Source organism: Lonchura striata, chromosome 4A, assembly GCF_050655825.1.
Source record: "Lonchura striata isolate lonStrDom1 chromosome 4A, ASM5065582v1, whole genome shotgun sequence".
Taxonomy (NCBI): Eukaryota; Metazoa; Chordata; class Aves; order Passeriformes; family Estrildidae; genus Lonchura; species Lonchura striata.
The window spans coordinates 11,334,372-11,362,058 of NC_140742.1; the positions used below are offsets into that span (position 1 = coordinate 11,334,372).

General features: G+C 38.5%; 1 protein-coding gene across 13 annotated transcripts; it reads left to right on the forward strand.

The window, feature by feature from the left end:
- Positions 1 to 27,281, forward strand: LOC110480108 (phosphatidylinositol-binding clathrin assembly protein). Of its 13 annotated transcripts, none has more exons than XM_085570675.1 (22): positions 1 to 22; positions 8,626 to 8,768; positions 9,950 to 10,025; positions 10,843 to 10,945; positions 11,136 to 11,229; positions 11,339 to 11,450; positions 12,478 to 12,584; positions 13,199 to 13,240; positions 16,691 to 16,776; positions 17,387 to 17,510; positions 18,159 to 18,295; positions 18,587 to 18,690; positions 19,540 to 19,686; positions 20,116 to 20,175; positions 20,307 to 20,453; positions 21,056 to 21,172; positions 21,290 to 21,320; positions 21,798 to 21,918; positions 23,796 to 23,819; positions 23,954 to 24,010; positions 24,333 to 24,440; positions 24,976 to 27,281. In XM_085570675.1, the coding sequence occupies exons 1-22, from the start codon at positions 16 to 18 to the stop codon at positions 24,988 to 24,990; spliced, it is 1,962 nt and encodes a 653-aa protein (XP_085426801.1). In that variant the 5' UTR covers positions 1 to 15; the 3' UTR covers positions 24,991 to 27,281. The 13 variants fall into 13 exon arrangements, with proteins under 13 accessions (XP_085426801.1, XP_021403503.2, XP_085426804.1 ...); XM_085570678.1 differs by lacking the exon at positions 1 to 22 and adding an exon at positions 895 to 1,152; XM_021547827.4 differs by lacking the exon at positions 1 to 22 and adding an exon at positions 936 to 1,152 and having other exon boundaries at positions 20,307 to 20,417.
- The last annotated feature ends 406 nt before the right edge of the window (positions 27,282 to 27,687 follow it).

Sequence of the window (27,687 nt, forward strand, 5' to 3'; positions counted from 1 at the left end):
CAGGTGTCCCTGCCCATGGCAGGTAGGTGGAACTAGACTGTCCTTGACGTCCCTTCCAAGCCAAACCCTTGCGATCTGCGATGAAAATCTCTCTGGGTCATTGCGCTCGTCCCCCGCGGCAGCGCTGCCGGGACGGCCCGGCGGGTTTCGCTTTCCGTCCGCACCCGCCCGCGGAGCACAGAGCCGGCGGCAGTGCCCTGGAAGGAGCCCGCAGCCAGCTGGGGAGCGGCCTCGTCTCCCGGGCAGATAGCGACAGAGCGGGAGATCGTGTCCCCAGGGAGACTTAGGTTGGACCAGGGGAGGTTTAGGTTGGACGTTAGGAGGAATTTCTTCACAGAAAAGGCCATTAGACATTGGAATGGGCTGCCCACGGAGGTGGTGGAGTCACCGACCCTGAGGTGTTTAAGAAAAGACTCAGTGCCGCGGTGTGGTTGACATGGTGGTGCTCAGTCACAGCCTGGAATCAATCATCGCAGAGATCTTTTCCGTCCAACTTGACTCTGTGATTCTGCGGTCTGGGGGCGGCGAGTCACGGAGCGCCCCGGCGCTGCGGGGGTGGGTCCCGCCGCCCGCGGACACCTGAGGCCCGGCGTGGGGCGGCCTCGGCTCCCGCCCCGCTCCCGCCCCGCTCCCGGGCCGGCCCGGCCGGGCCCCGGCCCCGCTCGGCCGCGGCGGGGCGGGAGCGGGGCGGGCGCGCGGTCACCTGACGCCGCGGCCGCCGCCATTTTGTCTGTGAGCGTAATGTGAAAGGGAAAGCCGGGGCGCACCGCGGGCGGAGGCGGCAGCGCCGAGCGGTGCCGGGAGCCGAGCGATCCCCGCCGCCGCTCCGCGGAGCAGCGGCAAGAGCCCCCGCGGCGGCGGCCGACAGGAGCCGCCGAGGCGGAGCCCGGCGAGCGCTCCCGCCGGAGGGAGCCGCCGGCGCCCTTCCTCCGGGAGGCTGCGCTCGCCCCCGGCCCGGGGGAGCCGCCGCCCCGGCCTTGCGGGGAGACCGCGGCGGAGCCGCCGCCAGGGCCGCGGCGATGATGTCGGGGCAGTCGATCACCGACCGCATCACGGCGGCGCAGCACAGCGTGACCGGCTCGGCCGTCGCCAAGGCTGTGTGCAAGGCGACGACCCACGAGGTGATGGGCCCCAAGAAGAAGCACCTGGACTGTGAGTAGGAGCTGGCGGCGGGGCCCGGGGCCGGAGCTCCGGGCTGGGGCAGCCGGGCCCTCCGGCCGCGGGCGGGGAGAGGGGGCAGCCGGCCGCTTGCACCTGGAGGGGAATGTCCTGTCAATCTGGGTGGACCTGGCCACTGTGATCTCCAGAACTTATTTTCCACGTGGACGGAGCGGGGTTTGTAACACCTGGTCGTGCCCGGGGAGCAAAAATATTCCAACCTCACGAGCTGTTCCTGTTGAGAGCTGCTTAGCCCTTGTGCTCTGGTTACAGTGGTGCTTATTAATCCGGCACCTGGGGAAAAGGTGTGTTTACTGTTGCAAGGCAGAATGTATTTTTTTAAGCACTGTTTAGACCTGTGCATCCCGTGGACTACAGCCGTTTAAACATTTCGAACATTTCTCGAAATATCATAGTTTTCTGATTTACGGCTGCCGAAACGAGGTAAAATATTAAAAACGAGGTAAAGGGAAGGGCGTAGGTTGATCCGTGCGTTTCGTCTGGATGACAGTATGTTGTCGCTAATACGTTTAAACTTAGTATGTTAAAACGTCTTTATACCAAGAGATGCAGAGAGTTACCCCTGAAATCTACAGAAGTATTACTGGTGTTGCTTCGCTTTTGACTTTAGTAACAGAGTAATTATTAGAGTTCCTGTCTGACTGCTCAAAAGTGCACAAACCTGGTACGTGCTGTAGCACACCTGCTCTCCAGCTTGTAGAAGCGAAATAAGTGTGTGTGTGTGTTTCCAATAAAAGAGAGGAAAAAAGGCTTGAAGCCTTTTGCTGGTTTCTTCAAAGACTGGCTGGTAGCTTTGCAGAATTCATACAAGTTGATGGTACTGAAGGTGCTTCTGGTTCAGGCTCTCGGCAGAAGCGTTCTGGGTTATATTGTTTGAGGATAGTTGGGATGTGTGACCCTGTGACACTGGTCTGCTCATACTGTCTTGTGTGAGAGCTTTAGGTGTGGATCAAACAGTTAAAACCAGCCAAATATATATTTCATTTGTTACTGATCTGAATGGGTGGCATCCAGCTACAGTAGTGATCATTGCAGCCATTGTGTTGAAATGAAAAGCCTTAAAACTGGGTAACTGACAATTTGTTTCCTAAAGATACCTTTTTAAAGTTACCTTATTTCTTCTGGTCTTGTGTTCTGCCTGTGGTACAAGTTCAGTGAGGTAACCTTTGAGTCCAGAAATGGCAACATAACAGGAAGCCAGAAAGTGGTGACAGTTTGCTCAATAGTTTGAAAGCTTCTGAATCCTAAAAGAGGTAGTGTGTTGATTGAAAATATTACTGAAATAATATCATCTGCTATAAGTCACCCTTGCAAAATAAGAAAATGGAAACATGGAATGATTCTTAACTTAAGAGTACCATAAACTGAGATTGCTTTTTGACTAAAAAGTTCCTTTTGATCCCAGCTGTTTAGAGCTGTCAGTCTCCTGGCAGTCCCCTTCTCTGTCAGATGAGTTCTGTATTCTGGTGTAATTCATTTGCTCAGACCTTGGCCTAAGACAGACAAAAAAATCTTACTGTCACTTGGTATCTGAAATAGAGGAATGCTTTGGAGTGGTAAGGGAAAAAAAGATATGAAATATGGTACCTTAAATATGCCTGTAAGGGGTTAAAAAATCCCAATGAATGTGATCCTGTCTCCATTGAGCATACCCAGGCACTGCTTTTCAAATATCTGCAACCCTTTGAGTACACTTCTTATTTTTTCACTTGTACATAGGACTTACTTGTATTAAATGTGAGCAGGTATTTACAAAATACTATAATCTCTGCAAAAAAAATCATACAGTGTATTTTTCCAAGATACAATGCAAGTACTTCCCAATTTAATACATTATGAAGGAAAACATAGCTTGGTTTAATGTCAAACTCTGATAGTTGTACTCTGGTCACTATGTGTTGTGTCATTCAAAATGCTACACCATCTGGTATTATTTGTAATTGCTGCTCAGGAAAAAGCTTTACCAGGAACAGTGTGTTGAAAGTTGCTGTAGCTGTATCAGGGCTTGTGGAGGAGTATCAGTTTGTGCCCTCCGTTCAGATTAATTCTTAAAATCCCCTTATTGCCAAGTTTTCTCAGCAAGAAAATCTGTGGCATTACAATATATGTTTTTACAGAACAGTCTTACATATGCAGTGTCTGTGAGTATTTGAGTCTTGTGGTTTGTCTGACTACTAACTGCTGAGCAGTATAGTCATATTTTACCTTAAGAGTGAAAAAACACCCACGAAAAACCCACCCCAAAAACCTAAGCAATGTCAATGGGCATACTTGGGGATTTACCTTTCAAAGTAGGTCATGGTGTCCTAAATAAGTAAACAGATCTATTTCTGTAGTATTTTGTAATATTTTTGGATAATATAAAATGTTCTATAGAGGCTGATAATGGAGCCATCTGAAGGTCTTGTCTCTTCTTTCCTAGTGAGAGTTCTGTCACTTCTCAGCCTGCAGAGCCTTACAGCAAAGTGGGGCTGTTATGCTTCTGGAGGCAAACCTCTTGTCTAACCACTGAAGAGTCACAAGAAAAAAGAATAAATTAAAGCTGTAGCCAAGCTGGTAACTGGCTGAGTAGATTTGTGTGTAGACCGAAACTTGGAAAAAACAAACCCCTAAATTAATGGCAGCTTAAACTTTTAAATTAACACAGCAATGTAAAAACAGCTTCTGTTAACTTGTATACAGCCCACTGAAGAAGCACAGGGGAGGGAACAGTAGTTAATGTTGCTAATCAAAACTTAAAACTCCCATAATGTATACAAGCTTTGGAAACCTAAGGTGGTAATTCTGGTACTCCCCATTCTTTATTTTGGCAACCAGAGCTTTTGACTGTCAAGTGAATGCTGATGGAGTGTGGCTCTTGCAGAGATGTGCAAGTTGTGATACAGGACAAAGGCATTTTCTTGAACCCTTTACGCAGACCAGGGATTGTCATTCATTTGAAATTCTTTAGCCATTTGTGAAGTTTGTCAGTACAATAATTGAGGAAATTTAACTTGAACAAAAAAAAAATAGTTAATATTGTTGGGAACTATAAATGGGCGTTGTATATAGCTTTTCTTAAAAACATTATGGGCTGTCTGTCCTGTATCCTTGTTTAGTGGGGGAGTGAGACAGAATAGCTGAATTGCTTTGTTTGTGGTAAAGTAACTCAAAATTCAGATGTAGCTGTTATTATACAACTGAAATTTAAAGATTGCTCGCAAACATGGACATAACAATGTTTGTAACAGTTGAGTGCTATCTTTTAAGTCTTCCAGCAAAAATTGTTGCATTCCTTGGCTATGTTGAGAAAGTTGGCTGAAGTGGCTCTGATATTTTATATTTTTGTAATGTGCCATATACGATGCAACTTTCCAGAAGAAAATGTATTTTTTAAGACTGCTGGGACTAAGAAAAATGGTCTTAAAGCTTATGTCTGTCTTAGAGCAATTTCAGTCCTGTGACAAAATGGAAGAAATACAGGAATATTAAACTATTATGGTTGCCTTTATCTTATGTATTTACAGCTCTCTTGAGAGAGATTCCTGACTCAAGAAAATTATGACCATTCATAGTACTTAAAAGTTGAAAAGTATGTCAGTTTTTGTCAGTGCCTGGCTGAGAATTTTCCAAAAACCTGATATATGTATATTTTATTTTGTATTTCATATCTGGATTTATGCATTCTGTTCTCCAAAGAGCTGTACAGCTTCATAGATAATGTGCCAGTATTTCAGATGAGTTGTAGAAAAGAAATACTCAGTACTCTTCTAGGCAGTAAGATTTCCACTGGCTGCTTGAAAACCTCTATGGTACTCTTCTGGTTTAAAGCTGCTAGATTTATTTTTTTATTTTATTTTCATTTTTCTTTTTTTTTCTTTTTTTTTTTTTCTGTGTGATGTTAACATGTTTCTAAATTCTGTTCTAGAAATAGCAGTGCAGTTTCACTTGCAGTTGAAATGATTCCTCTGGGTAATTGGCAAAATGCTTTGAGTTGTGAAGTGTTTGTATAAGTACTGCGCTAAGAAAATGAGCATCACTCACCCTGTGCATTTCATTCCAGTTTTTGCTGCCAACATCCATGTTACTGTTGCCCAGCTGTCAGTCTCTCAGGTGCATGTGCTCTTTTATACTTCCAGCTGTATGGGGATTATAGCCTTTTCCTTCTGTGCCACCAGCTGTAATAGATCCCTACAGTTGTCTCTATAGATACTCCTGTTGTAGTCTTAGAAATATCATTTTAGAGAAATGGCGCTTGCATTTCTTTTTATGTATCTCAATTGTAGGATTAAAATGTAATGGCAGCTTTATTTTTATTGCTGGTTGTAAAATATTTTTTTTTAATTACCCCAAGTGGCCTTATTAAAGCCTTGAAGTAGCTTTATTTTTAAACTTGGTCTTTTGCAACATGGTCTTAAGAAAGTCCAGTCTTGACCTATAACATGCACTGACATTTTTTGCTTAGTTTAGTATTTCAGAGACATTTTGTTTGCCTAAGCACATGTTCTCTGATATTGGTAACTGTGACCTACATGCTTGGGTGTTGAAGGAGGTTTTGGAATCAGACCACACTGTGCTGAGCACCTCCTGTAAAGATGGTCTTAGGCCAGCCAGTGAGTGTTGTCCTCAAGCATGTCTCGAGTGCAGGGGGTGGCAGCTCACTCAGCCACAGCTTGAATTAGACTCCTCGTGGTCCTGCCTATGTGAGGTATTTCATTTTGGTTGCCTTTTGAACTGGACAGACACATATCTTACACAGAAGTGCCCACACTTGAGAATGAAACAATACCAAAAGAGCTTCTCAAATACAGCAGAGCTCTGTCAGCTCCGCTCTGTTGCTGACACGTGACAGAAGAGATCTGCATGGCTTCTTGTGGAAGTAAACTTTTATTCTGGCATTAGGTAAAACTTGTTTCATGGCTATGGAGAGCTCACCAGTTAGAGCACTGCACGCAGGTGCTAACATAGTAGGATTCCTGTCACATTGTGCTCGAGCAGTGCTGTAAGAACACTCAATAGCAGTCACAGACATTAGAATGTGCAAAGGATCTCCCAGTGTTAGCACCATTTTGGGGTCTGCTGGAACATCTGCTGGGAGACCTTAGCTTGAGGGAAGGTGACAGGATAGGAATCTCTCTGGGGAGTGCTGGCAAAATACAAATGAAAATACCTTGGCTAGCTTGACTGGAGAGCAGCAAGATTTTGGTTTTTAACCTGGATATTCCTTCTTAGTTTCATTTGTTATTTAATAAGCACATTTAATACTGAAAAATCTTCAGTGAAAAATTTGACTTACTTACTGGTTATATGAAGCAAAAGGACTTTGTGCTGAATTAATATTTTCGATAAGCTGTGTGGTCTTTGCCCTCAGCAGATCAATGGGATTTCTTTAACTGTTATCTAGTTTTATAGGTATTGCTCTTGAAAAAGTTTGAGATTTTTGTTCCTTGGGGTATTGTTGATTGGTTGGTTTTTATAAACGGAGACTAGGACTTGTAATAGTCCTGTAACATATCTGGGCAGGGTACAGACACAACAGCTGCTGTTCTTAGATACTGCTCAGTATTTTCCATGTATTTTTATAATACTTGATTATAAACTGATTGGATTTAGGAAGACTTAGTTGCCTTAGTGTATGTTGAGAGAACTACTTAGAAATGTCACAACAAAATTCTCATTCAATTGATGAGGCTGTTGAATTATAATTTAATATTTTTCTATTTTTCTAATTCTGGGATTGGGACATGCTTCATTATATGGGGTGATAATTGCCTATAGACTGTTTGGACTTCTAGGTTAAAGCACTCTTACTTTGACAGAGCATCTGATGATACAACCATGAGTAGGGAGTTGTAGCTAACAAATTATTTGGGTTATGAGAAAGTTCACATTTGTAAATATTGAACTATTTGAGACTCAGCAATAAGGTTTTGGTGTATAGCTTGCTTAAAACTTTCTGGTGCACTTCTTTTTGTGCAGTTATTTCAGCATTTTTGTGTATTGCTAATAAGAGTGAAAATTTTCATCCCAGCATCCATATTTTGTACGTACTTGGAAACCTCTCTTATGTGAATGAAATTACTAACTTAGAACTTGCATTTTATAGCTTTTTACCTTAATGAGATACTAAAATTCTTTACTCTGTTAAAATTGCTCTGGTTATTAAACTATTTTAAACAGCAATAAAAGATTCTTTCTTAATAAACCAATCTTTAGTTAAGGCCCATCTGTAATATACTCTGTGCGCTGGAAAGATACACATTTTAAGTACAGTATTTCTGTGAAATATTTTGTCCTAAATTGTCAGTGTGTGAGCTCTGAGCTGACATTTGAAGTGCTTATGATGACACAGACTGTGCTGTCCGTGCTGCTGCCGAGGCAGAGCAGTTGGCTGCTCGGGTGGTGCCAGCAGCTCGGAACTCGGCTGCTGCCTGCCTGCCCAGCTCCTCATCCAGACAAGCTGCACAAACAGCAGTGGGCTCTGCTACCGAGGGGCTGCTCACGGGCTCAGCTGAAATGAGAGGCCACAAAGGAAGCTTTTCAAACCAAATGTTTGTTTTACTGGCCTTGCCCAGTCCTTAGGGTGTACTTTGATCACACCTGAGCCAAATTTAGCACAGAGAGAGTAAATGTCTGATGTGCATGTCTTGAGGGGTTTAGAGTAGTCCTGGGCTCAGTTCTCTGCTCTTTTCTCAGCAAGTACCTTTCTTAGCCTTCTCAGGCAATGCCCTTCCTGTGTGTCTGCTGCAGCCTGTCCTGATTTTGTACGAAATCTCAGGCAAAGTCTTGAACCTCTCTGTCTCTGACCTCCCAAGTTAATGTTCTACTTACTGAGTTTATTGTTAGTCTAGGCCTGAGATCTACCATTATCCATCATGAAATAGTAGGCTTGTGCTCAGGTGTTTTTAAGTTAAGTGGAAGGGTGGATAGATGCAAATTCTTGCTCTTAATTCTTAAAGAAAATAGGTGTATTTTACAGATTCATACCATCTCATTTGCCATCATGTGTGAGTACTCAGACCTAGCGGAAAGTGGCGGGGTTGTGCTGCCTGTTGATCTCATGAGGTTGGGATGTTTCAGCTTTTCCTTGCTTCTCAGATTTTCATTTTTTTGGTTAGATGGAGTGGCCTTGGGCATTGAGCACCTAGAAGGTCACACATCCAGCAAGCTCACACTGGCTTTCAGAAACTAATTTGGGCTCCATTTTAATGGAACGGGTTATTTATTGATGAGATATTGGGACTCCATAAAATTACTGAAATGCCTTTGAAGTTCATACTTGGAGTGTTTCAGTAAAATGTAGTGAATCTGAGCAAGGAGAGTAAAGAAACTCAATTATTTCTTAAACAAAGAACTGAAGTTAATGCTTCCAGTATGAATTCTCAATGTAAAAACCACAAAATAACATTTTGATCCACCGAGCATGTAATTCATTGTAATGCTTTAATTTTTTTTTCTTAAATTTAGATCTAATACAGTGCACAAATGAAATGAATGTGAATATTCCACAGTTGGCCGACACACTCTTTGAGAGAACTGCAAACAGTAGCTGGGTTGTAGTGTTCAAAGCTCTAATTACAACACACCACCTCATGATGTATGGAAATGAGGTAAGACATGATTCTCTTGAAGCCTAGACAGCTCTTTAAAAATTGTCTCAATCTGTAAAGCATTAGATAGGTACTTCAGTTTTTCAAAGATTTTGTTTTTCCTTTGCCGATAGCTCTAAAGTATTTTTCCAGAGGGGAAAAAAATATTCATTCATTATTTCAATACCAAAATATATCAGTGTTTGCAATTTACCTGCAGGTATCTGGGTTGTCTGTGAGGGAATAATGAGTGACCATTCTGGAATAAAGGCTTGAAAGACTTCTGATGAGCTTTACTTCATTGGGGTAGTGCTTATCAGTAACAGCACAGCAGAAGAGTCTTGTTAGCACTCCATAAATGTGCATCCAATCTAATAACAGATAAGAAAGAATACTTCGTAAAGGGGAGAGGAATATGGTGACTAGAATATTTGATCTTTCAAGACATCATCTGATGGGCTGAAGTCTTCATATATTGTTGCTGTTAACATTCCTGTGAAACACCATTCTACTGCATTTAATTCACTTAAATTATTTCATTTTATTAAAAGCTTCTTAGTGAATAAAATGGAGTTAGAAATGTAGCCTCTCTTGCACAAGCCTTATGTTAAAAGCTAAACTTTGCTCAGGTGACAGTCCTGAACCTGTGTGTGGTCACTGACCTAAGAAATGATGGTTCACCACTGGTAACACCGAGGTGACGATTCTTCCAAGTGCTTTCCAGCCATTAAACTGCTGTGAAAGTTTGGTGTTCCTCCTCTCTGCAAAGCTCTGTGAACTTGATGGAAATGACCTGTAAAACATAGTGTGCTCTTCACACTACAGCAGCTGAGCTGCATCAAACTTCAGCAGCCTGGATTATGCAAGTAGTATTTTTGTTTTGTGTTTTCCAGCTTGTCTGTTCTAAAGTACAAAGTTAACTAGGCAGCTTCCTCTAGGATTATTTACATTTTATTCATGAGCAGTGATGTCTCTTTGTTTAGTTTAAATTTATATTTTTGCCAAATTGAGTTTTGGACATCAGAGGCTTTGCCAAGGAGTATTTTCAGCTTTTCCTCTATTTTTTTTTCCCTATTAACTAATTTCTATTGTAGATAGAGGTTACTAGAAACAGTTACAAGGTAAATGTAATTTGCTTGTAAAATGCTTCTATGTTTTGTCTCTCACAACAATTACATTCACAATTTTTTCTTCACCAACAGCGCTTTATCCAGTATCTTGCATCCCGGAACACTTTGTTCAACTTAAATAACTACCTGGACAAAAGTGCCATGCAGGGTAAGGATCTTTCACTGAAGGAAATATCTCTACTCCTTTTTTCTCTGTGATGGTGCATATATTGGTGCACACTAGGAGCTAAATGACATTTAAATGGAAGGATGTTTTGATTTTTATTGTGTGAGACATCAAAGCATGTCCAGCCAAGAATGTAGACACAGGTAAAGTGAGATTCTGAGTTACCTAGGTGAGTACTAGAAATCTGTCTGTAATGTATGTAGCATTGCGCATACACAGCTGTAAATTTTACAAAGAGAGCTCTTGATGCTCATTAGAATAAACCTGATGAATTATCAGCACAATAATAATTTTTATTGTTGTATTTTAAAGCCTCAAGAGTAAATATTTACTGTTAAGGTGTATGGAATGATAACTAAGATGTGCTGTATAAATAGGGAGAACCTCTTCAAATCTCTGATAAGTCCTTTAATTACTTGCTAGTGGTAGAAGGCATTTTTAGGGTTTTATGTGGGTTTTGAGGGATGGCAGATAAGTTACCAAACTCTTCAGCATTTTGCTAGAAATACATTTTTATTCTGATTTAAGGAACATCTTAACAAGAACTGCTTGGTGGTTGCCTAATCTTTTATGCTCAGTTCTTGTCTAATATTTTAATGTGTTTAGGTGTTTATTCTCATAATCACAACAAATGCTTTCCTAATCCACTTGGGAAGAAACTAACATCATATCTCAAGATCCTGGAAAGTGCCTAGGAAGGAATTCTTATGCAAGCTGACGTAAAATGGAGCAATTCTTGAAAAGAACTGAAAAACTGTAGCCCTCTAAAATGTCTAACTTTCAAATGCTTAACTTGTAGGCTATGATATGTCTACCTTCATTAGGCGATACAGCAGATACTTGAATGAAAAAGCACTTTCATATAGACTTGTAGCAGTTGACTTCACCAAAATGAAAAGAGGGTAAGACTACTACTGCTACTTCTGTTTGATCCTTCCTGTTGCAGGGGGTGGGACAAGGAGGAATACAGTTGTTCCTGAGGTTGTCATAGAATAGTGCTCCTTTGGTCCTCTAAAGCAATATTGCATTGTTGAAATGATACAATAAGTGCCGAGATCTCTATCTTGTAAACCTGTGTCTTTTACTCTGTAGGATAGATGGAGTGATGAGAACTATGAATCCTGAGAAGCTTCTGAAAACTCTTCCAATCATACAGAACCAGCTTGATGCTCTCCTTGATTTTGATGTATGTACTTTAAGTTAAACTCAGTGTTAAGTAACATTCTCTCACTTTCAAGTGAGAGTTTTCTTATTTTGTTAAATACTAATTTACTTTCTCATTGCTTTCTACACAGGCAAATCCAAATGAACTAACAAATGGTGTTATAAATGCTGCCTTTATGCTCCTCTTTAAAGATTCCATTAGACTTTTTGCAGCATACAATGAGGGGATTATTAATCTTTTAGGTATGTGAGAATTTTTTTAGCTTTTCAATTTTGTGAAAGATACTGAGAAAATTAAAGAACATAGACAATGTCTGACTTCAGTTTCTTAATAAATTTTCTTTGCTCTGTTGCTGTGAAATGAAGCCTGTCTTAGTTTTAGTGACCAGGAGCATAGGCTTACACATCCACTTCTACCTGGAAGAATACATGTTGAAAACAGAAAATGAAATGAGAGGGTGATTGGCGAGACTGAAACCAAAATATCAAGAAAGTGCAATGGATAACCTTTGCAATTGGACTGTAAAGGTTTGGTGAGATATATGGTGTTTTGAGTATTTAATATACTCACAGTGTGGCTGAATTCTGTTTTCCTGTTCTTCAAAACTTGACTGGTCACCTTTGACAGGTACCTGAATCTGCCTGAGCTGATGAGATGAAATGTAGGGGTTTTTTTAAAGGATGATAAGCTCTTAGCACAGCCTTTTCGTTACTATTTAAGCAAATTTATGAATGAAGCCATCAGTTTGTTCTGTTAGTCCGTTAATTTTTATTCGGTGCCATATTTGTAAGTATATAGGGCAAAACCATAAAAAGTAAAAGATGTGATTGATGCTCCTTTTGGTAGGTCCGTTCAGTATACATAGCCACTTCAGTATCAAAATTTATTGATACAGGGTCTAAAAAGGTAAATAAATACCAGGAATATTTTCAAATGATAAAATAATTTCTCACTGCCAGCTTTTTGGAAAAAAAAAAAAGGCTTTTTGAAATATTCACCATAATACCTAATTTAACAATTTGCACTGATTCCCACCCATGTTTAATAAATTTTTGCATTATAGCCTAATACACTGAAACAGAAAATTCAGTGGTTTTGTATTGACTGACTTATTTTAAAAGGTTTCAGGTATTCTTATAAGCATGAAAATGTGAATAGCTTTGAATTACATCTGTTCTCTTGCTGAGGCTTTTGTCAAATTCTGCAATACTGTGTCAGCTTTTTGCTGGGGAGGTTATTATCTTACAAGAGTTTTATTTGCATCCTCAGAAAGATATTTTGATATGAAGAAGAACCAGTGCAAAGAAGGCTTGGATATTTACAAAAAATTTCTAGCCAGAATGACCAAGTTGTCAGAGTTCCTCAAAGTAGCAGAGGTAAATAAATCTATGTGTATGGAAAGAATATAATTTAGCTGTCTGTATTGGTAGAGTATCAATATTCATAGGAACACCTTTAAACAGATTGTTTGCTTAACTTCATATACAAGGAAGTTTTCTAGAGATTAGGTATTTTAAAGATTGTATATGCTAATTAACATGGAATAGGATTCTTTGGTGTCCTTTTTATTAGCCAGACCACATAGTAAACTTTCTGAAGTGCCATTATAAATTTCATGAATGCTCCAGAATGTATAAACTGATTATTACAGTCTATTTAAAGATATTTATAGGGCTCTCCTTTACTGTAAGTACTTAAAAATTGATAACTAGTTTCAGTAAGCAGTGGGGCTGTTTCTAATGCTTCTAGCAGGCTTTTCTACATGAAAGTTAGGCTGGATGAAAAGCTGAGTTTGCATTGAGATACAGTTTAATGTATTTTTTTATTTCTAAGATGTGTTCCTAGTGAAACTTGTACCAGTTCAGAAAATTATGATTATCCCTTTTTAATATGCTTGCTTCTATGTAAAATTCAGACACTGATGGTTTTGATTTTCATTGGCACTGCATGTAGTAATGTACTTTTTTTCCTTCTTTTTTTGTAAACCTAGCAAGTTGGAATTGATCAGGGTGACATTCCAGACCTTACTCAGGTCAGTGTACACTGCATATTGATTAATCCAGTCTTTTGTTCTTTGTGCTTTTAAAGGTTGGTATGTGGCATAGTAATCTTTCTTCTCAAGACTGTATTCTCTTTCATATATTTATATGTGGGAAATATGTATAGTAGCTTCTCACATGGATTAAATGTACTCACTACTTACACTTTGCAGTTCTTAATGTGGTTTTTTTTGATTGTTTAAAGCAATACAACCCACAGAAAACAATATTTTTTCAAGAACTTTTGGTTTTTATCATAGAAGGCAGATAAGCAGAAGTATCTTGCCATACCTAGAGGAAAACCTTCTATTTCACTCTAAACTAATGTTTTCCAACACACTTAAAGATGACAGTGAGCTGGTTTCAGTTGAAATCTTTTTGTCTCCTTAAGTCTGAAGAATAAATTTGATGTTTCTGTATCAGCTCTTAATGCTGGCTTTGATTTTACTCAGTAGTATGAGGGACATGTGCAATGTAGGTTGTGTGCTGGAAAACTCAGTCTGAAAGGTGGAATGCAGGGAAACACCTTCCAGTGAAGATCAACTGAGGGGCAGAAGGGAGGTGAGAAAATGGTTTGACCAGGTGAACAGGAAACACTGATAGTACACAGAGGTCAACAAGGTTATTCTTTGTGAGTCCCTTCAGTTTATAGGGATGTTTTATTTCTCATCCAGGGCCAACCCAACAGCAGAGTGTTTGTCATTATTTCTGTAGCACACAGTAACCTGCAGGGTGCAATAAACAGCCTGAGGAGACTTGGGCACAAACTGCAGTGCCTTAGAGCTCGACTACTGGAACTGTTGGAGTGCAGTCAGTGACAAACTGAAGATCTAAAGTGTAATGTTTGAACAGTCATATCTAATCCTACACTAGCTTCTTGGAATTAAATTTCATGGGTTAATAATGAAAAATATATCTAGTGTGAAGATTTGCTAACCTTAATCAGTGTGTTTTTAATATGGAAATCAAATCTAAGCCACAGACTTCCATTGTCAGTGGTGTTCATTACTGCCTACAGTATGGTTTCCATCTGAAATCATGCATGCTTCAAAGCACAAATCTCTAATGCTTGCTCCTAGCATTTAATATTAATCACTTTAAGAACTTGCCTACGTGGTATAAAAGAAATATGACTAAAACCACCAGGGTAAGAGCAGGTAATGATTGAAAACAGTAGTTTGAAGTTTTCTGTTGATGTCTGATCTCAGCATCATACTTTGTCTTTTGATTAGTAGTGCAGCATTCAGCTGGGCTGTATTATGCTAATCACATTATACTGAAGTCTGAAGTTATTTATACCTCACTAGGTTAGTGTGCACTTGTCCATTTAATGGGGTCATTAAAAGGCTTTTGAAAGCAAGTGGGGTTTTTTTATTTACAGGGAATAGGGGTATTTAGCTTAATTTTTGCTGTTCTTTTATCTGAAACTTTCAGTGAGAAAGTACTTAATATCTACAACATTTTATTTCTAATAGCTCAGCTCTTTTGTTGTAAGTGCACTTATATAAGAAAAGCAATTCTGAGCTGGTGGTACACCTCTGCATCCTGTGCATTTTGGAAATTTCAGTGCCACTGTTAAACATTCCACTTAGAAAATTTCATGGCATTTAATATGAGTTGAATAACTGTACATCCATTTAGTGGCACTTCAAAAGGATTTGCTGTAATTTCTTAATACTGCCACTTTTGCCTGTTTCTATGAAGAAAATATTTTCCTTTGTAGGTGCCCTGCTTCACAGTGTTGTTGCTTTCTGTTAATAACTGTTCCTGTATTTCATGAATGTAATGGGGTTGTTTCCCTCTGTATGGATGTTAGTCTGTCATGTGTTTTGGGGTTGGGGGATGGAGGTGATTCATGAAATACAGCCTTTCTCAAGTCTCGATTAGCCCAGGTGCAATTTCTGAAATAAAACTACCTTGTTCACTCCAAGTCTGATCTTTTGTTTGGTATCTGCAGTAGTGAGAAAGTTCAGAGGAGGTTACTGGATTGTTTGGTTTAGTTCTTGTTGTTGAGGGGGTTTTTCAGTGGGTTTTAAAAAAAGTAAGTACAGAATATGCATTCCCATACAAATAAGTTTGAAGAAAGTACAAATAAGTTTGGGAAGAAAAAAATACGAGGAAAAGCTTTCTGCAATTAGGGCACAGTGTCCTGTTACTAAGATTATCTAAGTAGCTGTGCCACGCAATGCCTTCTGCAAGCTATTGTGCTTCCTAAAAGGTAAAAGTATGGGGAGGTTTGGTTTGATTGGGATTTTTTTTTTTGCTTTGTTTTTTTTTGCTTCTTGTTTTTGTTTGGTTTGGGTTTTTTGTCCCTGATACCTTTCCAAAAGGTTATTTCAAAATGTCCCCCTTGGGATTTAGCTGTCTGGGTCAAACGCTGAATTTATTCATGACCTGTGGTGAGGTAACTACACTGTCTTACCTTACCTTGCTCTACTTAAGAAATACAAGCTCAGGTCTTCATTTTAAGACAAGCAGTTTTATAGGATCATTCTGATTCCCTCTTTTTTTGTTTTGTTTTGGTTTTGTTTTTTTGCATCTCTTAATTAATCAAGCTTCAGTGAAAGTGGGAAACTAGAATTGTGCTCAGTATTTCAAAGGGGAGCTTGCCTGCCAGAGCCTTGTGTGAATAATATTTCCTCTTTCCAGGAAATGCCTTGTTCTAGCTTTTGGTACAGAAGGGCTAGAAAGGGCAAGTTTATTTTTCCTCCAAACAATGCCTGTTATATCTGTTCTACCTCCAGAAAGTTGGCAAGTGGTAGGAAAGGCTTAATGCCTCTGAAAACCTGCCAAGTGAGGAAGACTGAGCTGGCAAATAGATTTACATTTTAGAGGTACATTCCCTTCATCTAAATCTGCAGTAGGATTTATTTCACGTAGAGTAATTGAGTTGGTTTATTGTACAGTTACATGTTGAATAGCTACTCAGTCTGCAGTAGTGTCCTTGGGATCAGATGGGATTTGATTCCCTGTTTTATCAAACCTACCATCCTGCTGTTGTCAGGTGTTTCTACTGCAAGCCTTTGACTGTAAATATTTGAATGGAGAGTGATTGGGTTATTGGGTGATGGGGAAAGTATGTAAAAAATGCCAGGTCTTTGTCTGGGCACTTTAGTGAGTTTAAGGGTGTAGTACTTAATCAGCTTGGTTATTCAATTAATTCTAACATAGCAAATATTGTTGCCAAAACCAAGAATCTAACTTGCATGCATAGAAGCAGAGCCACTTTGGGGAATCCTTCGTTCCTGCCTCTGTGGTCCCACTTCTTTTAAGGAACCACCACCGAGTAGATGGAATTTGGGTGTGTAGGATGGCAGCAAAACCCAAAGGCACAATTACTGATGTGTGATTTTGTTTGTTTTTAGTTGGTGAGAAAACAAATGTGTGTACTAAACAATGATTTGTTGATAGAAGCAGTGTTTTATAAATACTGTTAATTTTAGGCACCCAGCAGCTTGCTTGAGGCACTGGAACAGCATTTGGCTTCTGTGGAGGGAAAGAAAACAAAGGAAGTCTCTGCTGCCAGCAGGTGAGCACCCAGCGAATTACAGCAGTGCCCTGACTTAAGATTTGCCATTGTCATTATAACAGTTTTCAGGATTCAGTCATGTGCTGTTCATGATTTTTATTAACTTCTGAATGTATCTTCCTAGAAATAGAAATTAAACATCTAGTGAGTAATAGTCTGATAGCTTAGCCACATTTGAAATGTAGGTATGTCTGTCTGTGTCTCAGACAGACTTCTGATTATGCTGTAATAAACCACTGAGCTGACACCTTGTATATTATTCATTTTAGCTTCTACTTTTTTCAGGTCCTTTGACTTGTAACATTTATAAGGTATTTGGGTTTTGATACTCTTCTTACCCAAGATAGGATGGTATTTATCTCAATTGTTATTAGTTCTGCATTTTCCAGTTCCTACCCACTGAAACTCGAGGGAGTCACTCTGTGCACTTGTACCTCCTTGTCACCAAACTGTTTTTGGGGTGTCTGCTCTTATGTACCAGAGAGTAAGAGAAGAACTGACTGGGGAGAAAGATGATACATGACTAGATAAGGGACTTGATGAAACTGTAAGTTATGTATACCTGACCGTGCTTTTTTTAATAATATTTTTTAATTATCGCTCTTTTCAGAGCCAGTGCCCTATCCAGTGCTGTTTCCACACTTGCCAATACAGGAATGTCATTCAGCCGGATGGATGAGAAAGAAAAGCAGCAGGCATTGGAGGAGGAGCAAGTTAGACTGCAGGCACTTAAGGTAGGATGTTTTTACCAAGTTTTGTATTCAAAAATTTTTTGTAACTGGGTAAAATAGTGTATGGTGATGAAGCTTGCAAGGTCACTCAGTGTTTTATGTGAGGAGTGTGAGCTGTGTAAAATATACACCTGTGCTTTGACCGGTACTGTAAAAATGCAGTGAACATACCTAGAAGTAGTGAGGGATGTAAACCTGAAATTAATTTAAACAATGGTGTTACATTGCTACATTATTATTGGGTAGCACTTTGTCATACTGATTTCTGAACATCTGAATTGAACCATGAAAAGACTCATAAAGTAGGGAGATGAGTGTTCTTGAACAAAGGTCCATTGAGCTGTTTCTCTGAGTGACTGTGGAGGGAGCCTGGAATGTGTAGCTTGACTAGAAGTGATTTATTTCTAGGCAGATATGATTAAAAAATAATTATTTAAAACATAAAGTCTCACCTTGATTTTACGTGCTTTGTTAAAACAAATGTTCTTATCTATAATTTCAGTTATTTTTCTGGTTTTAGGACTTTACAGAAGAAAAAGTGTTTTATTATTAAGACCATAATTAAAATTTTCTTATTTGAAAAGGTCTCCAGGGCTGAAATGTTAATAAATTCATAAGACTAAAATGCCAACTGTCTCTCTCACCTTTCAGGAGCAACGATTAAGAGAAATCTCAGTAGTATCAAATTCCACTTCCACATCAGCATCCCCAAGCACTTTGTCAGGAAAAAGTGTGAATACCACTGTAGCTGTTGACCTCTTTGCTGCACCAGCACCCACAACAAATAGGTGAGAGATATTTTGCTTTCCAGAAGAGACAAATTACTGCACTGTCCTGTAGCTCCACAACCAACTGCAAGACTGTGATCCCAGTTACCTCTCAGGGACCTTTTGCTGATGTTTTCTTGGTGTACCCACAGGAATTCTGTCAGTAAGTGCTTGATTACCAGTTTGTTGTATCACTGGTTTTGATGGCTCATAGCAAATAAGAGAAAATGAGATTGGTAGGAGTATTCGTAAAAGCAAGAACACAATGCCTGTTACATATCTTCATATTTCTCTCTCTCATTTCTTATTCAGCATGCCCAACCTTTCTAGTGATCTTTTTGATCTTCAGCCTGCATTTGTTCCAACTGTGCAAAGTACTCCAGCTATATCAACATCAGCAAGCAATGCTTGGGGAGGTGAGCTCATACGTTGATTTGACTGTCTAAATGATAAGGGAATTCTTAGAATACAAGGTTCATGCCCTATTGAATCTGCATCATAAACCTTACCTATTTTACATGCAAATATTCATTACAAAATATGAAGTAAATACTCTGGAAATTCTGACCAACTTCCCTGAACACAAAACATCAGTGTTGATGGAACAGAGGAGCGGAACTGTTCAATAAAGGGGACAGGGAGAAGAAATATAACTCAAGATCTAAGTTGAAAAACACTGGGAAATAAAACCTAAGCAGGTGTAACTGAGAAGATCCTGGACTAGTATTTCCATTTATTGAAGCAATACTTAATGCACTTCTCATTTAAAAGGTGTTGGTAATTTCAGAGTTCTTGTAAAAAAGCTCTGGACCCCAGTATCTTCACCCATCCTTCCAAAGAATGGTCAGGTTAGATGTCAGAAATGGCTTAAATGCCAAAAGAAGGCAGTGATAACACCATGGTACATATTTTTATAGGTAGAATTGATACTCTTACATGCTGTTTAAAATGTAGATATTGAAGCCAAAAATGTAGTATCTAACTTCTTTGATGTATGTTCTGTCATTCTCCCCCTCCCACCTTATGTCAAAACTAGAATTATTTTCCCTAAACAGAGAGCTGTTAGGATTTTTATCTGAAACTAAAAATTTGTATCTCAATTTTGTATTAAGATATCTATCTAAAATTTGTATCAACTTTGATCATTAGGTAAAATGTTTACAACTTGACTTTGTCTAGATATTCTCATATTCAATCATTTCAGTCTGCTTTTCTTTTCCATTATTTGTACTCTGTATTCTTTCCTTCACTTCTGCATCTGAAAGGTCCTTTCTCGTCTTCAAATGGTTGTGTTGGTTCTCCACCTCATCTGGACGTCTTTGACATGAAGCCAGTTGAAGAAGCTGTAAAATCTGCCACCCCTTTCATCAATTCTTCTTTTTCCTCCAAACAAACAGTGGAACTGTTTAGTGGTAAAAAAACCAAACCCCATGTAATTTATTTGCAACTGGAGGTGATAATGCTTAATAATTGGGCCATGTAATCTTTCTGTGGTTTGGGCCAGTCTTCACTTTTTATTAACAAGTGAAAATGGTGCATTAATTCCAGGTGTAGTAAATTTTCTGTTTCCTCAAATGTTTATTTCTGTAGTTGAAATAAGCTGTTCTCCTTGCCCAGTCTAGACATCCTAAGACCTGCAGCTGATTTCTTTCAAACTGCAGCCTCCTTTCTCTTTTGTAATTGGAAATGCAAGAGTTACTTGGCTTTTCAAATCTGTAAAATAAAATAAAAAAACTTTATTAGTAAAATTGCCTAATTTTTAACTGCAGACTTAATTGGTGAGTTCCCTCTTCCTTTTCCTCTTTAAAACTGATCTTATTTTCTTCTCTCTTTTTGCAAAGATGACTTTACTGGTCATAAACCAACATATGCTTCTGTATATCATCCTGTGACTGTTGATGGTAATTCAAGTTTTTGTTTGTTTGGTTTTTTTTTTCTTTTCTTTTTGTTTTTTTAAAATTTTCTGGCTTCATTAGAATGAGTGATATTACTTCATGAGTGTATTTCATTACCCCATTTTTTTTTTTTTCAGGTTTTCCTCTTCATTCAGCTTCTCAGAGTACCACCTCTTCAACAATTAATGTGGACTTTGATGCTGTTTTTGGAGGAAAATCTACAGCACCAGAATACAGGACTGCAAGTGGTAAAAACTGCCTTGTGACTAGTTTATACCCTTCAGGCAAGAATTGCTTAACAATTTAGCATAATTGCTATTGCAGTTGGAAATGTAATAACTTAATATATTTGCAAGGTGATTATGGGCTGATAAGAGGCAATCATTTCAGTTGTTAGTTTTTATTTACTTTAAAATTAGCTTTGACTGATTTAATTCTTCTCTAATAACTGTTTCCTCTCTCTCTGGGGGAACACACTTTGAACGTGGCCCACTGGATTCTCCTAATGGGTAAGCTCGTGTTCATTTTTCTTGATACGTGGTGATGACTTCCTTCTGACTCCCTTCAGAGACACACTGGTTGTGTGTATTTCTTGAAGAATACCTGAGTTAGTCTCTCTATTCTGTATAGCAAAGTATTGTTAAAGTACAGTTAAAGATTCTTTCAGATTAGTTGGTACAATATAGTATTCCATGAAAAATAAGAAGTTAAACTATGCTTCTTTAAAAGTCTTAAATCATCATGATGAACCTTCACATGAAATACTCAAATTAGTTCTCTATAAAGAAAGTACCTCCCTGGCCTATAGATGTCATTTATTAAATGCAATGCAACTAGTTTGTTAACAGTTGCTTTTATTTTCTGTGTTTAAGTTTTAACTTTCTAGATGATGTATTGCAACCCACAGTACCCCCACAAAGTCAAAGAGCCACTGTAGCCAGCCAGCAAAGTGGAAAAATTTTAGCAAACGACCTCGATTCTTCACTTGCAAATCTAGTAGGAAGTAAGTGTGAAGCTTTTACAATTTACTTTCCTATTTTTTAATAAAAGCAAAACAAGCTTTTTTTCCCTTCCCAAATTAAAATGCTTAAGGATTTTGTCTGCTTCTTTCCCCCCACAGATCTTGGCTTTGGAGGAACTCCATCCAAAAAGTAAGTGCATATATGTTCTTAGAATATTCTCATGTGACTGAAAGTCTCTGGCACTAGCATGGCAAGGATCTCATCTCTTGAAACAATCCAAAATAACTGAGAAGTGCATTGGAACAGTGTCAGTCACCATGACATGGCCAGCCTTAACTTTTAAGTAACTCACTTTAAATAGTTTTGCAGTTGCTGTATTTTTATTGCAGTATTTTTGTTTTTATGAAACACTCTAAAAGTTACATCAAACTCCAGTTAATCATTATATGCACAGTGCAGTACTGATAGTTCACTTTTAACATGAATAGAAGCCTCACTCTTTACACTTACTGGAGAAGAGATACATAAGTAATTACTGAAATTATGAGTGTTTCTTCATAGATTTCAGCTCTGTGCATGCACAGAGGCATGTTTGGGTTTTGTGTTATGTTGTTTTACTTTAGCTGTTGCCTCTCCATGAGCACTAACAACCTGGCTTCATTTTAGATCAGATATGCAGTGGTCTCAGCCTACAGAGAAAAAACTTACTGGTGGAACAAACTGGCAAGCGAAAACAAGCACATCGACCACGTGGAACCCGACTCCCCTACCCAATATTCCACACATGGTAATTTCTGTACTGTGAAATCACACTTCATTCTAGCAAATGCTGCTTCTCTGCTTGCATTAATTTATAAAGACAGCAAAGGCATTTGATACAAAACTGGGGGTAGCAGGGAATGCTAACAGGACATAGGATCTTACTGAATGAGGTAGAGATTTTAGCATGCTTTATTTCTCCTCACTGGAAAACTTGTCCATTTAGGACTTACATCTCAAGTGAAAGGCAGATTACCTGTCTCAGTTCATAAATTCTTTTGGGATTGAAACAAATGATCCCAGTCCAGAAAATTCCTGATATGCATGCTTGAGATGCTCCCACTCTCCATGATGTGTACACAAAAATTCACGTTTAAGAAGCCAAAGAATGTGTTTTGAGGGAAAAACTGCTGTTCCTTCCAGCCTTTGTTCCTTTTTCAGTTTTATCATGAAACACTGCTGCAACCCCTGCAAGGCACCTTAATAATGAGGTCAAGCAGCACTTCAGACTTCTGCTAATGCTCAACAACAACTTCATATTTTTAACACAGTACAAAATGTTAAGTGTATCTTTCATTGTTACTTAAATGAAGAATTTTCATTTCTAGGAGGGGTATTTGTAGGCAACTGACTTTTCTGTGATTTTAAGAGATTTTTTTCAAGAGTGTTGTTTTCATAATATATTCACAGAAATATGTATCACTTCTAAAATGTAGCTGTTTTAGAGGGAAGTAGATGTTCATCTCAGTTATATAGACACTAGGATAATTACCACATTTCCTGTGAATTTTGGACTGCTGTCTTACTTAATTTTGCAATAAGCATAGTTTTTTCCTCTAATGCCTATGTTCCTTATGACTATGCTCATTCAGAATCAGAGAAGTTGAATACAGTATTAAATCCAATATTGGACTCAAAAATGAGACTAAAAAATTTGATGAGAGGGCACAGTTGTATTGCACTCTCGTGAGATTTTTCGAGACCATACAATCTCTTTATCCCCTCTAGGTGTTCTAGAATGTGTTGTTAGAGTGCTGATGCATTTTTATTTCTGGAACATAGAGGGTACCTTAGTACCCATTGATCACTGTGGATTTAAAGTTGTGTTTTTATTTCATGTGTTCATCAGGTCTAAGCATTTGACTGTTTTATGCTAGGTGTCTGGTCATGCATTTTCCTGCAACTCCCAACAATTACTGTTGTGAAGATCTGGCTTGGCTATGAGCCACTTTAAAATCTGTGCCCCAGAACTGCAAAGATCTCAGTGTCCTGGCTGGCCTCTGGCACTCAGAACTAACCCTCCAATTAATGTACCACTGCATCCTATCCCATAACCAAGTGTTTCATATGGCTTTCAGTGTAATTAGCACAGCTTAACAAAGCATGGCCTTAGGAAGCACACACATTGCTGAACATAACCTGATATAAGGCTTAAAAAGCTCTTCATTTTTCTTTTGTCATATTGTGATACGTGCTGACATCAGATGTTAGGATGTGGGCAGCATTGACCTGACAAAACATCTGGTGCTGTTCACTTCTTAAGCCAAATGGTCACTGGCTTTCTTGGCTTTTTTCCTATGCCCTTCTCTAATAATGGGAGGAAGAAGGAGCATTGCATGCCATGCCCTCTAAAAGCTTCTCACACGTGCTTGTGCAAGCAATATGCTCAAATCTGGCTAGGTGTAGTAAAATTTCTAATTTTGCTGTAAGTTGTACGAGTGGTAACTTTCTAAGCTTATTAACTTACGTTAGTGTCCTTGTGGGTTTTTTTTCTCACATTTTAACTGTTTTAATAAATGAGCATAGTTAAAAATTGTTTTGGTACTGGACTTGAATCCATCCCTTAGAATTTCCAGAATGAATACCTATTAAATAATTTTTTATCTTATCCTTTTGCTATGCCAGAATGGAGTACACTATCCTGGATATGTAAGTCAATTTCTTGTAAATATATTGGTTATCTTTAGTACTGAAAAATGTGTTTTTCAAAGTTATATATCTATATATATATATCACTAAGTATGCATGAGTTTCTCTAAAATTTAAAATTTTCTTGTTTAAAGGTACCTGCTCCTATCACATACCCATTGACCACACCTCAAGTGCCTGTATATGGAATGGTGAGAAGCATGATTTGTTTTGTATTCCTGAAAACTGAGTTGTCTCTGCCAGTGGGTTTCATGTCATGAATTATGATGTTCAAACCATCCTGCAAATTAAATGTATTGGCAATAGTGTGTGAAGTCTGGTATGTTTCTCACACTGCATTGAAAGAGATGACTCTGAGGTTTATAGCAGTGGCTTTTAAAAGCCTTGACTTTATTCTCTGTGTGTGTCTATATGTTTCTTTTCTCCTATACTTAAAATGCAAAAAGATGTATCTTGTGGAAGTAGTTTGAACTTTATATAATTATTTTTGTGGCATTTTTGTTTTTCTCACAGGTACCTCCTCAGGTTGGAGCTGCTCCTTTGATGGCACCCCAGTCAATGATGTACACACAGCCTGGTCTAAGGCCAACAAATCCTTTTGCACCCGTTTCTGAAACTCAGGTGAACAGTGCTCCTTAATCTTGTCAACATTGAAACTTCAGCCTTGGCAAACACAGCCAAATGCTTCATGAAAGGCTGCAGGTGTATTTCTGCATGTCAAAGTGAGGGATTCCTCAATCAAGGGCAGCAACTTTTGCTGGCGAGGAGGCAATTCAGATGACGAAATTGCAGGAAGCAAGGAAGGAAGTAAAAATCAGATTTTTACTTCTCACTGTTTCAATATTAAGTAAACAGATGAAGGTATATAGGTTTTAGTCTTCCTATGACATTAGCTGGTTTTTAATCATGCTGACCAGAGCAGTGTTAGAAGCTTCTTCAAGGATCAGGTGATGTAGGAGTGAAAAAGGGAGAAACTGTACGGAAACTGTACTCCTGTCATCCATAGGTCTTAATATTCTTTGGGGTTTTTTGAAAGTGCCAAAGCCTATAGACTTAACTTACAAGTAGCAAGGCAGCCAAATAGATTCTTTATTCTGAAACACTGGGAAAGCATTTGTTATTTAAGTGGCATTAATACATAATCTTTGTTTCACAGATACAGTTTATGTAGAACCACCAAAGCAACAAGACGTGAGAACAACCAAATACTGGTAAAAAAATGAAAAGACTGAATTTCAATCTTTCCATGGTGTATTCCTGAACAGGGCAACTGTTTATTCCCTGTATAATACAATATTATTTTGAACTGCCATGCTTTAGAGATTCTTGTTTATAACAGTCACTGCAGTGTGAAGTCATGTTTGTTTCCTGATTTTTTTTTTTTAACTGCTCAGCAGAAAACTGTATTTTTATTGAGGTTGGCTCAGAAGGTGCAAGCTGGATTATGATGTTCAAAATCAAGAAGAAGATTACATGATTGCTCTACAACCTTAATCATCTGTGGATTACTTGAGGAATTGACTGAGAATGTCAAAGTTATTTATTTTATTCATAAATTCTGTGGCTGTTGTAACCAAGACACAACATGAAATCAAGTTGAGCAATAAAATTTTTATGTGCTCTAATAAATACTCTGATAGAGCAATGCTTGCATTATCATAAGGCCACCATCGTGTGAAATCAGACAGCTTTTTCACATTAGAATAGCTTACAGTAATTTGAAAACTTTATAATGTGAGTTTGAAATGCTGTGAATCAACAAGACACATATTACACAGACATAGTAAAAATAATAAATTGCTCCATTGGTATGTCAGTATTACAGGGCTAAGTAAAAAGAGCCAGCAGCTGCAAGTCTGTGATGGAGTAGGGGAACCAAGTGTGTTCAGAACAGCTCATGCAGCCTCCAGGAGGTGCCAGCAGCTGCACTTCCATAGGTACCTTCTCTGCAGGTGGCACCTCCCAGCAGGGCTCAGGGAAGAGCTGCCTTGGAGCCAGGACTGTTGCTGCCCCGAGCACAGCACGTGGGAGTGCTTTGAGAGTCTTGGTGATAATTGCAGTGGAGGCAGGACAGCCAGCTCTACTTTCTAAAGTCCATTAGGTCAAAAGACTCAAACCTTGCAATCATGCTGACACTCACGAACTGGCAACTATTTTGAAATTCTCCAGCTGTAGAGAATAGCTTGTGCTACTCTTTTGAAATAAGAACCTAGTTGTAAACCATATAAAAATAATTATTTTTAAATGTGTAAATACATGTAAACTTTTAGATGTTTCTTTGCTGCAGTAATCTTTTTCTTCTGTAGTAATTTCAAGGTAAAAATGCTACATTAAGAAATCCAGACTCTTTTTGAGAGGAAAATCTTTAAAAACAACTAATTTAAGAAGTATTGCTGTTCACAATGTGTCAGATGTGTAGAGACTTCTGGAACATATTTTGTACTTAATCTTCCTCTGGAACTGAAATTGGCTATGAAAATGCCTTATCTTGTATTTTTCACTGTCTGATAAAAAGTGATAGCATTAAAAAAACCCAGTAGTTATAATTAAGTAGATAGAAGTGGGAACAACCTTTCCTCCAGATGTTTTGTGGCAAAATGCAATGAAAAGCTCTCCTCTAAAATTACTTCTAGTAATAATTAATATTAAAGCTGAGTTTTCTATTTTTACAAACCTCCAGCGTAGTATGTCTTTTATCTTTTGCAAAAGTCTGTAATTGCAGAAATATTTCTCACTCTCACCATAAATGCAGATAGACCTGAGAAGCTTGTCAAACTCTCCTGTAGAAAGCTTATAAATTAAGCACATTTCTCAGAGTGAGAACAACCCTTCTATTTTCCAAATCCTTAATTCTGTCCAAAGAGTGCAAAAGTAGTATTTCTTAACCCTATGGTAAATATTTTGCCCAATGAACCAATACAAAAGAAACAAAATAAAACTCCTCTCCTCAACCCTTGAAATCTGTAACTGCTAATTTCCTGGAAAATTAAACCTTGCAGGAATTTAAAACTCAGTGTTCCTTGATGTATATTGATTTTGAAAGAATTTGGATCCAGTATATGGTAATTTAATGTTCAAGTTTGAATTACAAAGGGCTTCAAGCTTTAATCCACCTTTATTGGGTTGAACAATTGTACAGTTTTAAGCCAATGAGTTCTTCAGTGCCTATAGCTGCCCTCCACATGCTGAGGGAATAGATGCCATTTAGAATGGGTCGTTGTGTTGAGGGGACTGTTTGTTTAAGAAATAGTGAATTCCATAGATTCATTCAGCAGTCAAAAGTCTTGTGTTCAAATTAGATCTGTCCATGTAGTTATAAATGTCTGGGCATTAATGGCAGAAGGGAGAGTGCTACAAGCAGGCAGTTCCTAGCCCTGTAAGCTGTTAGGTCTCTTTATTATACTGAGTTGTATAAGTAATAACACATTACTTTAATAAAATATGCAAATAAATGCCTGGCAAGCAGTATATATTTGTTACACCTTATTTCAGAGCATTCTGAATATCTGTAATATACCTGGCTCAGAAGTGGATTTAGTACTGGATAATAGCTTGCATTATGTCTGATTTGCTCTGGATCTTTTAATTGTTCTTTTGGTCTGCTTTCTTGTAGCAAAGCTGTCTGATACCAACTTATTAGTATTAAAAAAGGAGAAACAGCCACAAAGTATGTTTTAAAAACTTTATAACCTACCTTCTTTTGTTGCTTTGAAACACAGCTTACAGCTTGATCCTTGTGAAGCAAAGATCTCTTTGTACCTTCTCTGCACACAAGTGCACAGGACTGGGTTTTGCCCAACTCTTCCTTGTGCATGTATTGGAACACATAAAATTGCAGAGTATGTGTTTAAATAACATACATGAGAAG

Coding starts and splice junctions, on each gene's coding strand:
- LOC110480108 (XM_085570678.1), top strand. CDS start 1,020: ATGATGTCGGGGCAGTCGATCACCGACCGCATCACGGCGGCGCAGCAC. Junction 19,687..20,115: donor AACAGTGGAACTGTTTAGTG/GTAAAAAAACCA, acceptor CTTTTTGCAAAG/ATGACTTTACTGGTCATAAA. Junction 20,454..21,055: donor GACTAGTTTATACCCTTCAG/GCAAGAATTGCT, acceptor TTAACTTTCTAG/ATGATGTATTGCAACCCACA.